This window comes from Diuraphis noxia, unplaced genomic scaffold, assembly GCF_037042655.1.
Source record: "Diuraphis noxia isolate RWA-SAM2 unplaced genomic scaffold, SU_Dnox_SAM2 contig0003, whole genome shotgun sequence".
Classification (NCBI taxonomy): domain Eukaryota; kingdom Metazoa; phylum Arthropoda; class Insecta; order Hemiptera; family Aphididae; genus Diuraphis; species Diuraphis noxia.
The window spans coordinates 58,110,562-58,125,812 of NW_028301713.1; the positions used below are offsets into that span (position 1 = coordinate 58,110,562).

Below are 15,251 nucleotides of genomic sequence, written 5' to 3' on the forward strand. Positions count from 1 at the left end.
TCGATGCTATAAATACGTCTATATTCAGCTGTAAACCATAACAGTATTATGATATGATGTCACCGAAACATTTCATCGTCGATCATGGAGTAAAATAATGTTATCATTGTTTAACCGAAAACAAGTCAGTACCTATTTGTTATTATTATGTAAAAATTGTTTATATAATATTATACATTATCAATTATTTAAGCGTATAATCCAACCACGTCGAGCTGTAGGTATGCTTTCGACAACAATTAATAAATAGTAAATACATGTTTAAAACTGAGTGTTATATTTTTATTATTTTAGTTTTGTTTGATTTTTTCGATTAAGTATAGACAAGCACTTTGATAGATATCCGTGTATTACATTTTTTAATTTAAAAAGTTGTTCAGCTGAACTGTGATAAAGTTAAGAAAAGCAACGCTAATGGCAAACTTATGGGCGATCCATATTCAATATTATACGGTAGGGGTAAGAGATCACAATTTAGAGCAGAGAGAAGTTTTCAGAAAACTTCTTAACTCACAGTAACATAATTTTAATATTAAAACGTCACATTGCGTTTTGTTTATGATAAACTCAATTACTTATTGAATTATTTAATTTTTCAGTTTTTATTATTTTTTATTTCGATTTATCTGAAAGAATTAATAATTTATTATAGAGAACACCGTGATCTGTATTATTTCCACGAAGATATATTTCAATATGAATCGTTTTAAAAATTTTTTGAATACATTGAGTATACCAATAAGAAACACAATAATGTCATTTGACTTTTGCTATCATACTAAAACGAGGAAATGGAAATAAACATCATAAATAATTGGAGAAAAAATAAAATTGAATATTTGAATATATCTGCCATGTGTTTAAAAAAAAAAAAAAATTTAAATTTGAGACAGTTCTTTTCAATCCATACAATAAATGATCATCATCTAACTATTTTAGCATGTTCCGTGCACCTACCCCAGGAACGCAGTTCTTCAAAACTTAATGATATGTATAGAGTTTAAGTCATAACTACAATACATTATTAAACACGCAGGTATACGTTTGGCGTCTCAGTGTGAACATCTGTTCTGAGTTGGCATTAGACTTGTCATACCTACCCTTTTAATATGCGTAGCCTATGAAGTTATAATTGTAGGACTACGTCACTTCGAAATACTACCCTGAGTATTCAAATACATTATCACATTCGTTATTGACTATTTGCCAAATTCAAATCATACGTACATACATAATATTTAATAATATTATAATGATGTTTTCGTTTCAACAATAATTTACGAGAAATCTTATCTTTCGGCTATTATTAATAATTAACGATACATTTTAGTTCATTAATTCTACCATGAACATGATATTTTAGTTCGGTAAATTATACACTACGGAATAATATCGTCTCCGTGTAATGAAAATATTTAGGCCATTATATTATATTTTAATAACGATAGGTACATATAAAAATAACATAGGCTATTGTATTATAATGAAGTGTTATTGATATGATTTTAAATTATCTTAGAAAATAATTAGTTCAAGACTTTAAGATTTCGTATAATATGCCTAAATATTTTGTTGTGTTTATTTGTGATTTTCATTACTTACGATATTTTTTTACATCTAATCCAAATGTTAAAAAAGAAACATGCTCGGTTTAAAAGTTTCAATCAACTGATTTTTGTCGATCGCATGCAATATCAATGTTTTAACATATTGTGAAATATTATATTTGATAAATTTTTATTTTTTATGAACATCGAATATTTTTCGTGTTTGGTTCATACAAATAAATAATAATACTATTATATTCGAAAAACTACATTAAAGTATATAATCCTCTAGTAATACGTACTAGGTTTGAAATTAAATATTTGAAAATTAATATTTGAAATTATTTTAAAATTGCTTAAACATCACAAATCGATATATCATCAACATCACAACTTACTGTGATGTCTAGTGAACATCTTACTGTACATCACAACTTGATTTATATTATATAACTTGTTATGTTCCGCACACAATATTTTATACGTAATTGTATAGTTTATCGAATAAATTATAAGGTTCTCATCTAAATCCAAAAATGTTTGATTCTAAATGATTCGACGATTTTTATTCATAAAAACGAGCTTATTTTCTTTTTACTTGAATTCTTTTGAAACTGATAAAAAAATAAAACATAATATCCACTCTTTAATATAATATATTTATATATATAAAAGAATATATCCATATATAAATAATCACATACGTATATATTATATACAATAGCGTGTATTGATTGCCGACACAGTGACGTAAAGGATGGACGGCAGAGGGTTCGATTTCTCTATATAGAAATATCATAGCATGCACCAATACAATGACATGGACTCTTAAGGGACAAAAAAAATTCTCATCAAGTAGGGGTTTATTTGCAGATATAAAATGGCAGTATAAGACTTCGATTTTCCGATAAATTATAGATATAAGACGTGGATATTTAAAAATTACCTGTTCTACCCATAAATTGGTGGTCATAATCTGATTTTTCAAGTTCTGAAACAAATGAAACGGGTAATTATTATAAACACGATGTAGTATAAAATAATTGCATAATAATATAAAATATTTAAACACACTTAAAACTGAAAGAATATATAGAAAGAATATTTAACTCCAATACGTTCATGTGGCATATAGGTACATATAGAGTAAAGCACAAACCCATAACAGACATTCAATAAGTTCTATGATTAAACTTTATGCTATGGCATGTACTAAGTCTTTATGTTACACTAGAAACGTTCTATGCCCCGCCTAAAAAAAAAACCCCATTTCTAAAATACACACACAATAAAATACGGACGTATCATATGGACTAAACGTCCCGTACAACCGATACACACTATTAACAAGGAATGGATATTGTTTGTACAACAATTTACAGCAACACAGTGTTTTATTGACAAAACATCATTACAAACCGTCCACACCACCATTTCTTAAATTGGTGATTAAACTTGAAAAATAAATTCCCGTTTGAATAAATGTCATATCAAATAATGTGTTCATATTTCAATTCACCGCGTTGTTCAGATGATCGTAGGACAATATATTTGGGATTATTAACTAAACTTGCTTATTACCTCATGTCTTTATCAAGCTAACTATTACTATCCATACATAGTTTCATACTTAAAAATCTTAGTACTAACCAACCTAATAATGCAATTTAAATATTTTATTTATTACTTATCATATATTTACCTATTACTTACACAGCTGTTTTATTGTGTTATTGTTTAGACTATATTTACTGTTTGATTATAATTATATTATGGTATTATTATTATGCACATACCCGTTAAATTGATTTAATTTAAAACCCATTATAATCGAAAAAATATGTTACAGCAATTAGTAATATTATACGTTAACTAAACATTTTGCACACAAATAAAATCATATTGCACCTAGTTGAATACTAAGCATCAAACCCGACTTCATTATAATATTCCGTACAATCACGATAGTGTATTATATGGCACATTACGGTAGTTACAACCCAGGTATAAGTGTATTGCAAACGTATCCTAAATAATATTAAACGTCTAATAACAAACAGTATAATAGAATTATAATAACATACACGCTATTAATAAAAAATATAAATCACTAAGCAATTTAGATGATCCCAAACATACGTGGATACCTTTAATCTATAGTATGTACCTCGGTTGTTTCCTATGCAATACATATAGTAATTATTCCGTTTCATCGTAACTTTTAATTAACATGTTTGAGTGTAACCAGTTTCGACTTGCCATCCAAACAAAAGGATCACAAAGATTAAATACGTATTATTCCTTCATTAATTTGTGACAGTTCATCGAACTCCAAAATTGAACCAGTTTTAAATCATTATATTATTATTATTTCTAGAATCATTTATACACAACCAATAACAACTACTAGAAGTAATCTACCATTCTATTTTCCGACTTTTAATTTTCTTTTTTTCTCTCTCATATCTGTGTTATTTTACCACAACTTTTTTTAACGATCGTTTATTACGACGTAAGTATATATATATAATATTAATGTAAACCTCTAAAAACTAGTAAAAAGTGCACGCGTTATTTTATCAATTAAATATTATTATCTTTAAATAATTATTGTACCTTAACACTATATTATAAGCATTATTTACGCGTAGGATTATAGGTATTATTTAACACATTGCACTCAATGCGTACTTCCACAAAATAGAAACGACACAAAATACAATAACAAACAATAGAATATCGAATAAATCAAATAATTAAATAATCAAATCAATTTAATATAGTATCATAGGCAATAAATATTTATTTTTTCTAAATAATTTCAACAATTACTTAATACTTCATTTTAAATTGATTTATACAACGATATCCAATGCTCATATCTTTTTTACGGAATTTCAATTGAAAATGTAAGTATTTTAATTGTAGTACCTATATGGATTTTTTTAATAATTAAGAGTTTTGTGTTTTGTATACTTATTTATAAAATATTATATTTAGTATACTGAAAATACATATTTACAGTACTCATAACTATCAAATTAATTCAAAAAATATATATCTATAAATTTATACATTTAAATATAATTGTACATGCTAATATAATACCTAGGAAATACTGTGTTTGACTGAAAAATGATTTTATTAATTGGTCACAAATTTATGAACATTGTAACTTTTCAAAAATCATGATCATTTTTATTCACATTAATTAAATTTATTATTTTGATACAGCAATAATAAGTATTACAATGAAGTAAAAGAAAAATATTCATTTAAATAAGAATAAACTAGACAATACAATTTGATTGATAAAACATTCTATAGATACCTAGTAAAATGTTTGATGAACCGAACACAGAGAAATAAACACGGATGAATAGATTCATATAAAAATAATACGATTTATATATTAAACATGATACATCCGGTTAAAAATGTAGAGAATCAAGTTTTAGGTGATAATTGTATTTGTTACAGAAATGCACCACACGCGCCATCGCCATTTCGGAGATACTTTATTAAGCTACACTGTTATAAAAAGCTTATTACAATATCAAATTTACTGAGATCGATTCTGCTTTATAAACCATACACATTTAACCAAATGTTCATAATTTATTCAGCTTAAAAAAAAAATAAACAAACATAATATAAATAAGATATTAATAAAAAAAATGTAGTTGACCTATCATTTATGTAAATTCTTTAATTGGTGAACCGTTAACCTATAATATAAATTATAACATATTTTTTATGTCCCATTAAATGTATACAAGCATCATTATAGAATTACGATGAATCTTATGATATACTGCATCACTCATCAGATTATGCTATTGTCGGGAATACATTTAAATTTTAAACGACAGAGGATATATATTATACGACTAGAATAAATGGAGCAATCGTTATGGCCACGCTTTGAATAGACGCGTTCGAAATCGAATAATCAAACGCCTTCAATGCGATTGTGTGTGATGTTGATATTTTGATAGCTAATAGGATTGCTTTCATTACTGTGCAGTATGCCTAATAAGATGGCAATAGATTTCAGTACCTAAGGCGTTACAGTGCAATATTGTTATTATCTATGTCTTCCAGCCTTTGGGGTACGTTAAAGACCGCCGCCGCATAGAAAATAGCTATATGCAGGTAACTATAGGCAACTGCCATAGCCGTGTGTATCTAACTTTCGGAAAGATAACACTATAATGGTCGTGTGCCAAAAAAAAAAAAAATCAATAAAAAAATCGAAATCACACTTACGATACTACACCCCTCTCACCCGGATGGTTTTCCGTTGGACAAAAAGATATTGTTTGGTGCCAAACATTAAGATACCTGCCACGGAGAAACGTTGAATTCTGTACACAACCTGAAATATCAACACGTCACAGCGATTCGATAAAGGTTTTATATAACTAAATGTAAGTAATTAGTAAGTTATGCATCACTGTTTCATCAAATCTACTTTACATGGCTCTCGACCTCGGTCATTTGGATTTCGCGGCCAAGGCGATCAACCCATGATAATTGCATTGTTTCTGTTTTAGGATATATTTTGATCGAATAATAAAAGTATGGCTTATGTGATATTGACATGCGAAAATAATTATATATTATATATTAGTTTGTTTTTTTCATTTGTTGAAAATCAATTTTTCTACCAAAATATTTGCACTGAGCTAACACCGCCGTGAAATTAAAATACATAATATAGGTATCTATACGAATGATAACAACTTTTCTGAACACATATAGTTAATGAACTATAGTATATCACAGTGGCGTAGCGATGGGGGTAATCGAGAGGCGGCCGAATCTCAGTTTTTTTTGGTGGGAGATGGGTGACACTGGTTGGATGGGAAATAATTTGAATTCATAATAACGAATTTAGGAAAATAACACATAAAATTATATTTTAATATTGTCTAATATTGATATAAACGAAAGCTAGTATCCAGTAGGCAGTGGTTACTAACCATTAGTTGGTAATAACACCTGCCTAATAAGTACAATTGTCTGTGAAAAGCAATCACCCCCCCCTCCCCCCACCAACTCACAACTCTATTTCCAATTAAGAGACAAAATTATGATTGATGGGTGGGAGGGTGGTTATCGCAAAATATACTTGCCTCTGAAAATATTCGAGTTCACCACGCCACTGGTATATCATATATTAGTATTAAATACCTATGTTTATTAACTCTATCGGTGTTGTGTGCAAGATAAATAAAATATTTAATTTGTTACATAAAAAAACGGACCTTCTCCAAATACTTAATGGATTACACCAGATATTCAAATTGTTAACACAAATGTTTGGTATGTCTATTGTGAAATAATATATTTTTTTGTCATCGTATGAATGTATTATATAATTCTTAAAATGTTTCAAAGGCAAGTGCTACATTGATGATTCTTTATATCGTTACATTACACCAGATATGTGTTTGTTCAAGCATAACAATATAGAGATACCTATGGATTTGTGTTTCAGGATATGGAAAATCGTTCGTCGCTTACAAAACTGCTTTTGATGGAAACTCGAAATCACCGACATTATTTTATTTTTATTTGCACTAAGTCACATTTTTTACTCGTTGCCACAAGATTTTATGTTGCAGTAATACTGAACGGAGGTGAATGTTCCATTAAGAAGCCAAAGGTCCTAGTCGTTTGATGGGGTTTGCATGAGAAAAAATACATCCATTACGTTCTGAGTTTTTATCGTTTTCCATTTCGAAAAGCGAATTTTTTACAATATACCCAGACTGTAAACAAACACAACACACAATCCTATTTTTTTTTTTTTTAAACACTAAATATACCTACGTAAAAAGATAATGATAGAACAATGCAGTAAATGTAGTAAATACACTTTGAATCCCATAGTTTTATTATTCTGTAAGTAGACGGCGCATTATAAAGCAAATAGCAATACATCTAAATTATTTTATTTTCGTAAAACCGTTGGATAACAAATTTTTATAAAAATTATTATAACATATAAATATAAGAAGCTATTTTACTGTATGTTTATTATGTATAGCACTTATGGAAATAATTATAGTAATACCTAATTACTATAGTACTGTTTGACATCATAACATTTTTTTTTATATATATATATATAATACAAATTAATATTATTTTATGCATTCATTAAAGCGTATAGGTCAGGTGAACCTTTTTTGAGCTTAATACTACATTTTTGAAATCAAGAGTCTGATAATTTTGCACGTGCTTAAAGTTTACTTAAAATCACTAAATAATAAATATACCTAGCAATAATAATATAGTACAGAATCAATTTTAAAAATAGGAATATTTATAACTTGTTTCTTTGAATTTTATACAAGAAACATTTTATAAACATCCTAATTTGTTGAGTGCAATTGAAATTTTTCAAACGTGCCACTTTTGGTAAGCGTACCGCGGGTTTGCCACACTTGGTATAGGTACTTGCGTAACGCACAACCTATGTTATTAATGTAACCGTGAGAAACGATTTTTTTTTATACTTATTATTTTCTTAGAAAAGTGAGATTTTTCGAGTAGTGTATTTTATTTATTATTTTTAAGGTGCAAGTGTCTTTAGATCGTCGACTCGTATAACCAACGTTTTATAACAGAACGATATTTGTACAAATCGTTTTTTTTTTTCAATTCGAATAATACTCAGGTTTTTGTAAATTATCGTCGATTTATTTCCAGCTTTCTTGAAAGGTTTATGCTCCCCCTCAACACCCCACATACACATCCGTATTGCTATTGATAAACTTAAGTTGCCGAGCTTAGTTCGGGAATCCTAGTAGTTTATGTACCGGCGAAAAGTACTGACTATGTTTCAGAAAAATAATGGGTCGTTTTACAAATGTTTCAATTTCGGTCTATACTGAATATAGGTATTTAATATGGAACATAAAAAATAATACTTTAGATTACGGTACTGTTAGTGATCTGTCTTTTTTATTGTACTTGAAAACCTATTAAACTACTCGTGAACTAAGTCATAATTTTATAATTTATTATATATATGATTCGTAATGAGATTGAAGTTGATTTTTATATGTACTTATTATGCACATAATATGTATATAATATATTTAATCAAAAACCATTATTATAAAATGCTCCTTTTAATTTTTTTTATCTTATATTAGATGAATTTTCACTCAAATTAATCTAGATTCATGTACCTATTAAAAATCTAAAACATTGATATTTGCACATCTGCAACAAAAATAACAGTTTATGAAGTATCTAGATGAGATATTTTTTAACTAAAATTATAATTATGATTTATGTAAGTACCAAAGAGAAAAACTCAGCATTATGTTTTTTTCGTATGTTAAATCATTTTTAACTTTAAAGTCATTTATACAAGGTATAACGTGTAAAACGATACTAATATTTTTTTTCAAGTGAATGTGATCGAATTTTTATATTTATCTTAAATTGTACAGTATTCAAGGCTGAAATTTGTATACAATGACTTTAAAACTTAGCTTTGTAAGTGGAAAATGCGTTTCAAGGTTTTCAATATAATGATAGTTTCATGTTCTGTAAATATTCTGACAAATTCCAAGTGCATTTTTTACAATTTACTTTTAAAATTAACGTCATTATTGTAATAACAAATATATTTCAATAAATTCAGAATATTGGTAGAAATACATAGTGTTTTATTGTGCCAAACGTGTAGTAGTCGTGTAATATTCATGGCATACCACCGTTTTCATTAAATTAAAGAGGTGGTAACTAATAACAATACTTTTATTTTAATGCCTCATTAAGTATTTTAAAGTGTTTTCTTAAACGAAATCATCCATCGTAAACACGTTTCCGGAACAACATATTTTACATTGAGAGAAATTTATTTTTAAATATTTTTAAAGATCGTAATATTTTACAAGTTTTAAGACATTTTTAATTTTTTACTATTATTATTCTTTCTTTCTTTTTGGTGGGGGGGGGTTGAGGGGTTAGCATCAAAATATAATTCCTAAAAGTGAGGCATAATAGAATACAGGGGATAAATTAAATATATACTAGAATTTGTTCAAAGGGACCAAGCACAACTGTAAACAAACAATACCCAAAATGTCAAAATCGGGTTCAGATTCTAGCAAAACATTAACGCGAATAAAATACTTAAAAACAAATCTATTGTTTTAAATATAGAGTGAGGTTCAAAAAGCTTTAAACACATCTGACTTGTTTAACAAAATATATAATCATGTACCTACAACACACGATTAAACTATGCCTATTACTAATTAAATATGTGTTTATTATTTTATTAATATTAAAATAAATATTTTGACATCAATATTATATAGGTTCAATAGGTACATATAATGTTATAAAATAAATAAAAAATATATTTAATCATTGGTCATTGCGGAATAGTGTTTAACGATTTATTACAGGGTAATACAATTTCTATCGTTCGTCGATCAATTAAGTCATGCAATATGATAATTTATTTTTTAGACCATAGTTGATCCTTATGTTATGAACGAATATACTATATCCTAATGTATTCTATTGCACACAGCTACTTGTTTAAAAATTATAATTAAATTAAAATGTGTTATACCTTGACTTTTCCAATGTTAAAATAGCACGTGTTTATATACTGTTCACATCACACACATAGACGACGTCTTGTGCATAATAATATTATAACAACTTAATCGCGTAAGGGGACATCCCTGTTATTGTATAGCGACGTTAATTAACCGCACTCCATATCATCTATGATGCGCATCTCCACGAAGTTATGACGACGTGTCGTTTAGTTTTCTTAATGTAGTTATATAGTATTATGTACCAGATGATCATTTCTAAAAATTTAATTTCAGCATGTACCACGTGAATACTATAGGCACTGTACATCGAGTATCACGCATCTCTCTCTCTCTCTCTCTCTCTCTCTCTCGTTGAATAAATAAATAAATATTATTACCATAAAAAAACTTTTTTTGGGATATCACATATTTTTCCTTAAAAAGCTGTAACGTCTCTCGTACTATCGTTGAACAAACCCAGCATGTAATGTAATTAACATACATAATTTATTAAATTTAATTAATTCCTAGTTAAGATTAACAAAAAATTAAATATAAATATTTTTACAGTTGCTACTTGTGTGGAATTGACTTGTATAATAGCAAAGGTAGGTAATTGCTGTGAACTTAATTTGAATTTAACTATTACAGTATTCCCTATGCTTAAATAGATTCCAGTTGGAAATTACCACAGTGTAAATTATCTTTCATCTTTATTGTGATAATGCATAGGTTTTTAAAGTTATAACTAATAACAATTGCATAATATAAAAATTAGTGCCTATGTATTTTAATTACTTTTATTTATATTATTGGTTCTTGCAAATGTTTTTTTTTTCTTCAAATTACGTTGATTCCTCATCAGCTACCTCATTTAATGTAGACGGATAGGTTAATCCAGATCAAAAATTTAAGAATGTAAGATAATATAATATATTACCTAACTCAGGAGAAATACATATTAAACGTGGTGAAATATTTGTATTTATAACAAACATCCCAACCGCTCTTTAAAATTAATTGTCTATATTACAGTTGAGGTATCAATTTAAATCTGAAGTCTAGTTCAACCGATAATACTAGTATAGGACATAGGTGTTAGACCAACAAAGCTAAGTGCTGTGAAGTCAGACTCACAGCGAAATTGTAGTAATTATTTTTAAAAAATTACGCTGTCACTAAGAGGATAGTAGAATGTCTTTCTCTAACTATAATGTTTTCACTGATCCAGCCGTCCAGGCGTCTGTTTTTATGAGTGTATTTGTCGGTGTTAAGCCAACGTACGAATGTGAGAGTTTTGGCACGGACAACTATGTTTAATTTTGTTTTTGTTTTTAACAAAAGTGTTTACGAATATATTCAATTATGTTTTAGAACGTTACCGGCATTTTTGCAGCTTTGATTTAAAACGTTTAATACCTTTTTTTGTTTTTTTTTTTTTTTTATGGAATTCACAAATGATCTGTTTTTGAAACCAATTAATCGTTATTATATGTATATTAATAAAGTTCACCATAATATTATTATTATTATTTTTTTTCATAAGAGTTGTTATTCAATCAGTTACAAAAAAGAACAATAAGAACAATGTAATTGATGAAGTAACTAATAAAAAAAAATTACAAATTAGACCAACTGTTGAGGCTTCCCAATGGAGGTACAACGACATATTTTCACTATAAAATATATTATCAATAGTATTAATCAGCCACAATGTACTACCAAAACGAATCGAACACTGTCGCGTTTTAATCAAACTCAAATGTTGGCCAGTATAATAATTATAGAATTAATATACGAGCACGGCCTAGTGGTGGGAGGGGGGTCGAAGGATTTTGGCAGACTAAGCCTCAACAGAATGTTAACAACATAGGAATGAAAACGCATCATCCGTGGTCCTATACATATGCCATTATCATACATTTCAAGTCCACCCCATTTCTACATATATAACGGTTGATCAAATATATCCACCCCCACACGTATTATAATATGGGAATAAAAATATCACTTCCTCAATTTATATCACGAGACAATCAACGTGTCTGATGGTGGCATAATACCATTTATATACGTACCTAACTATATTAATAATATTCGTATCATTATCACACGCACGCTAACCGTCACATTTTATTATTTTGTCAATGTGCGATATGTGAATATGATGCATACTTATTGTTATATTATATAACATTATAATAAAATGTGCTCGAGTACTCAAGAGGGTGGTTCCGCCCACTCGCAATTTTTAATAAAAAAAATTAAATAAACGATTTAGCAGGGTAAAGAATCCTAAGGGTTGAAAACGACATATTTTTATACTCGAGATAGATGATGATATTATCCGTGTGTCATTTTTTTTTTTATCTTCGTATTTAATAACTATAAAAAGTTATTGATTTTCGTGTTTTTTTTTTAAACATTATTTTAAATTTTTATACGAATGATAAAATATTTGGTGTACGATTGTGGGTAAGATGTAAACGCTACCATTAACTCGTGCAAAAAAGCAGTCACGTTCACCGCGAGAGGAAATTTATTTCATATACAATAATATGTGTTTATTATATAATATAATATATTTGACGGGTAAAATATAATATTCGATTCGTGTACCTCTAAAGTATTCTTGCGAATAAATATTATGATTGCTATCGATAGTAAGAATTTTCATGATACCGATCTATATTATCATGATCTAGATGCTGCAAAATTACAAATATACAAATTATTTATTTTGTTACTTTCGTTCTAGTTACCTACGTACACCGATATAACCCGTATCGTGTACGACTAAAAAAAAAAATGTCAACAGAACAAGTTCTATTCTTCACTCACACGAATATTACCATAACTGAATAGGTACTACAGTTTTTAATAGTATGTGCATAATAATTAAGAGCTGTTTAACAGTAGAAACGAATTTCAAAGATTATGTTGTACGACTTTGTGTATAAAAAGATCGTTGAAGTAATCCATGCCGTGATAAATAATAGTTTGGTATGAAATCATTTTTTGATTAGTATTTTAATAAAACTCGACATGATTTCATATTAACTTCACCTTTTTGATTTCCCACTAGTCCTTGGTCATTATATACAACTTCAGAGTCATATGTGATCATTTCTACATTGCTCACTTAAATTGGACACTCTATACATTACCCGGAAATCCTATACAATTCTCATTTTTTACTTTTCCCGAAACACTTTATCACAACTTGTTATAATACAATAGATATTCGAGTGTTTTGGAGAAACTTAAAAAAAAAAAATATGTTTAAGGTATTTTTGTAATGAAATGCGTATTATAATGTTTATTTGATTTATTCTAAGGTGTCAATTTAAATTAACGGTCACCGGTAAAAAAACCGTATACTTCCCACGGATTATAGTATATTATTTACAATGTGATTTAAATATTGAATAAGCTGCAGTACACTTACCATTTTGCCTCTAATTACGAAATTAAATACTTTTTGGAATTTTCAAATACTCAGATTATTTGTTACTATTTAAGAAGCACCGTGTGATGGTAATAACTTTCAAAAATGCTGTATCATTTTCAATTTCCATTGTTATAATTCACAGTCATATGCAAACAAATAATAAAACATACAGAAATATTTATTTGTAGGTATAATAAAAGTATAATGATTTTATTATACCACCGACGTCTGAACTGTATAGCCAATATTTTTGCAATTTGTATTTTATATTTATTTGTAACAGAGGGCAGAGGCTAATACATTTATAACATGGTGTAATTGCTACTAAAACATAAATTGTTTGTAATATAATTGCAACATGATAATAATTATAGTGAAACAATTGAACTTAAAATCATCAAAATAATCTATTAATAATCCATTACCTACACATTACGTATAATATTCAATTTGATCAACTTCACGAACATATCAAAAACCTATCCATATTGTGAAGTAAAACGTAATTTTCATAAAATCCATACATATTTTTATGAAGTGTTTGTCCACTTCGTGAAAAGATCGATTTTGATATAAGTGGATGCGACATAGATGTGACATATATATTATATATTTAGAATATAATATTAAGTAGAAGGTAATATCAACGCACATTCATATTCCACCATAACAATATACGGTTCTCTATTGTGCGATCCCATATGTTATGGAGTACATATTCGTAGAATATTATATCAATGTATTAGTATTATGTAGCATTAAATTGCACAATAGATCGTCGTCACTATACTACAATCATTATCATCACCCACATTACTAAAATAACTTACCTACCTATAGTATTGTAAGTTATGACACGTTTCGGTTAGGTATAACTTATAAGAAAAAATTAACCAATTTTATTTACCCACACACTTATAGATTTGTGAACACCGTATTCATTTACTCTATTCACTTTTTATCTTTTACATCTTATAAAATCCAGTTTTGAAAAATTTGTTCAACGAGATCATAATTTGATGATTTCAAACGCAATTGTTAGGTCTAAGTATGATATACTATTATACTCGTATTATTTGTGTTCTCGTGATTATAATAATTTTAATACGTACTATACTAGACTTATACATTGTTTGCACAATGATTTATAAATATAATATATGTATCATATTAATTATTACAATATATACAAAATTTTAATTTCGCAAAAAAATTTCAAAAGCGTTCTATAATTTTCTGAAAACGATACATAAATCTTAAAACTGAATTGGACACAATCGTAATCAGGTTAATATAAACACAAATTTTCCTGTTTACCGAGTAATTAACCACATTTTTAAAATTACCAATACAATTCATAATATCTCTAATACAGACAATAACGCACATAAATTGCTTGTACCGAAATTTGGATCAGACGAGTGCTAGCTAACTTCAATTAATGGCATACACAATATCATAGTAGCCGGTCACGATGATAATATTTTTTTTAAATAATTCCTAATGATTACATTATAATTATTATGAACACGATTGGAACAAACGGTATACAAAAAATAATCAAATCGTATGGTCTCGCGTGCGTTATTACTCTCGGAAAAAATCGCAACAATACTGCTCGCTGCGTGACACCACAGGCCGTTGCTCACAAATTTTCACTGTAAATAACCAACA

The 15,251-nt window shown here is 27.9% G+C and overlaps 1 protein-coding gene across 7 annotated transcripts in view; it reads right to left on the reverse strand.

The window, feature by feature from the left end:
* nAChRalpha4 (nicotinic acetylcholine receptor alpha4) overlaps positions 1–15,251 on the reverse strand; it is a 168,967-nt gene that overhangs the window by 113,786 nt on the left and 39,930 nt on the right. For all 7 annotated transcript variants that reach the window (XR_016190740.1, XR_016190738.1, XR_016190739.1 and 4 more), the window contains one exon: positions 2,494–2,538. Coding sequence is in view for 2 of the 7 variants with exons in the window: in XM_089222189.1 (XP_089078315.1) it covers positions 2,494–2,538 (45 nt within the window). In the remaining 5 variants the exon portion in view is untranslated. The remainder of the gene's footprint in view (positions 1–2,493; positions 2,539–15,251) is intronic.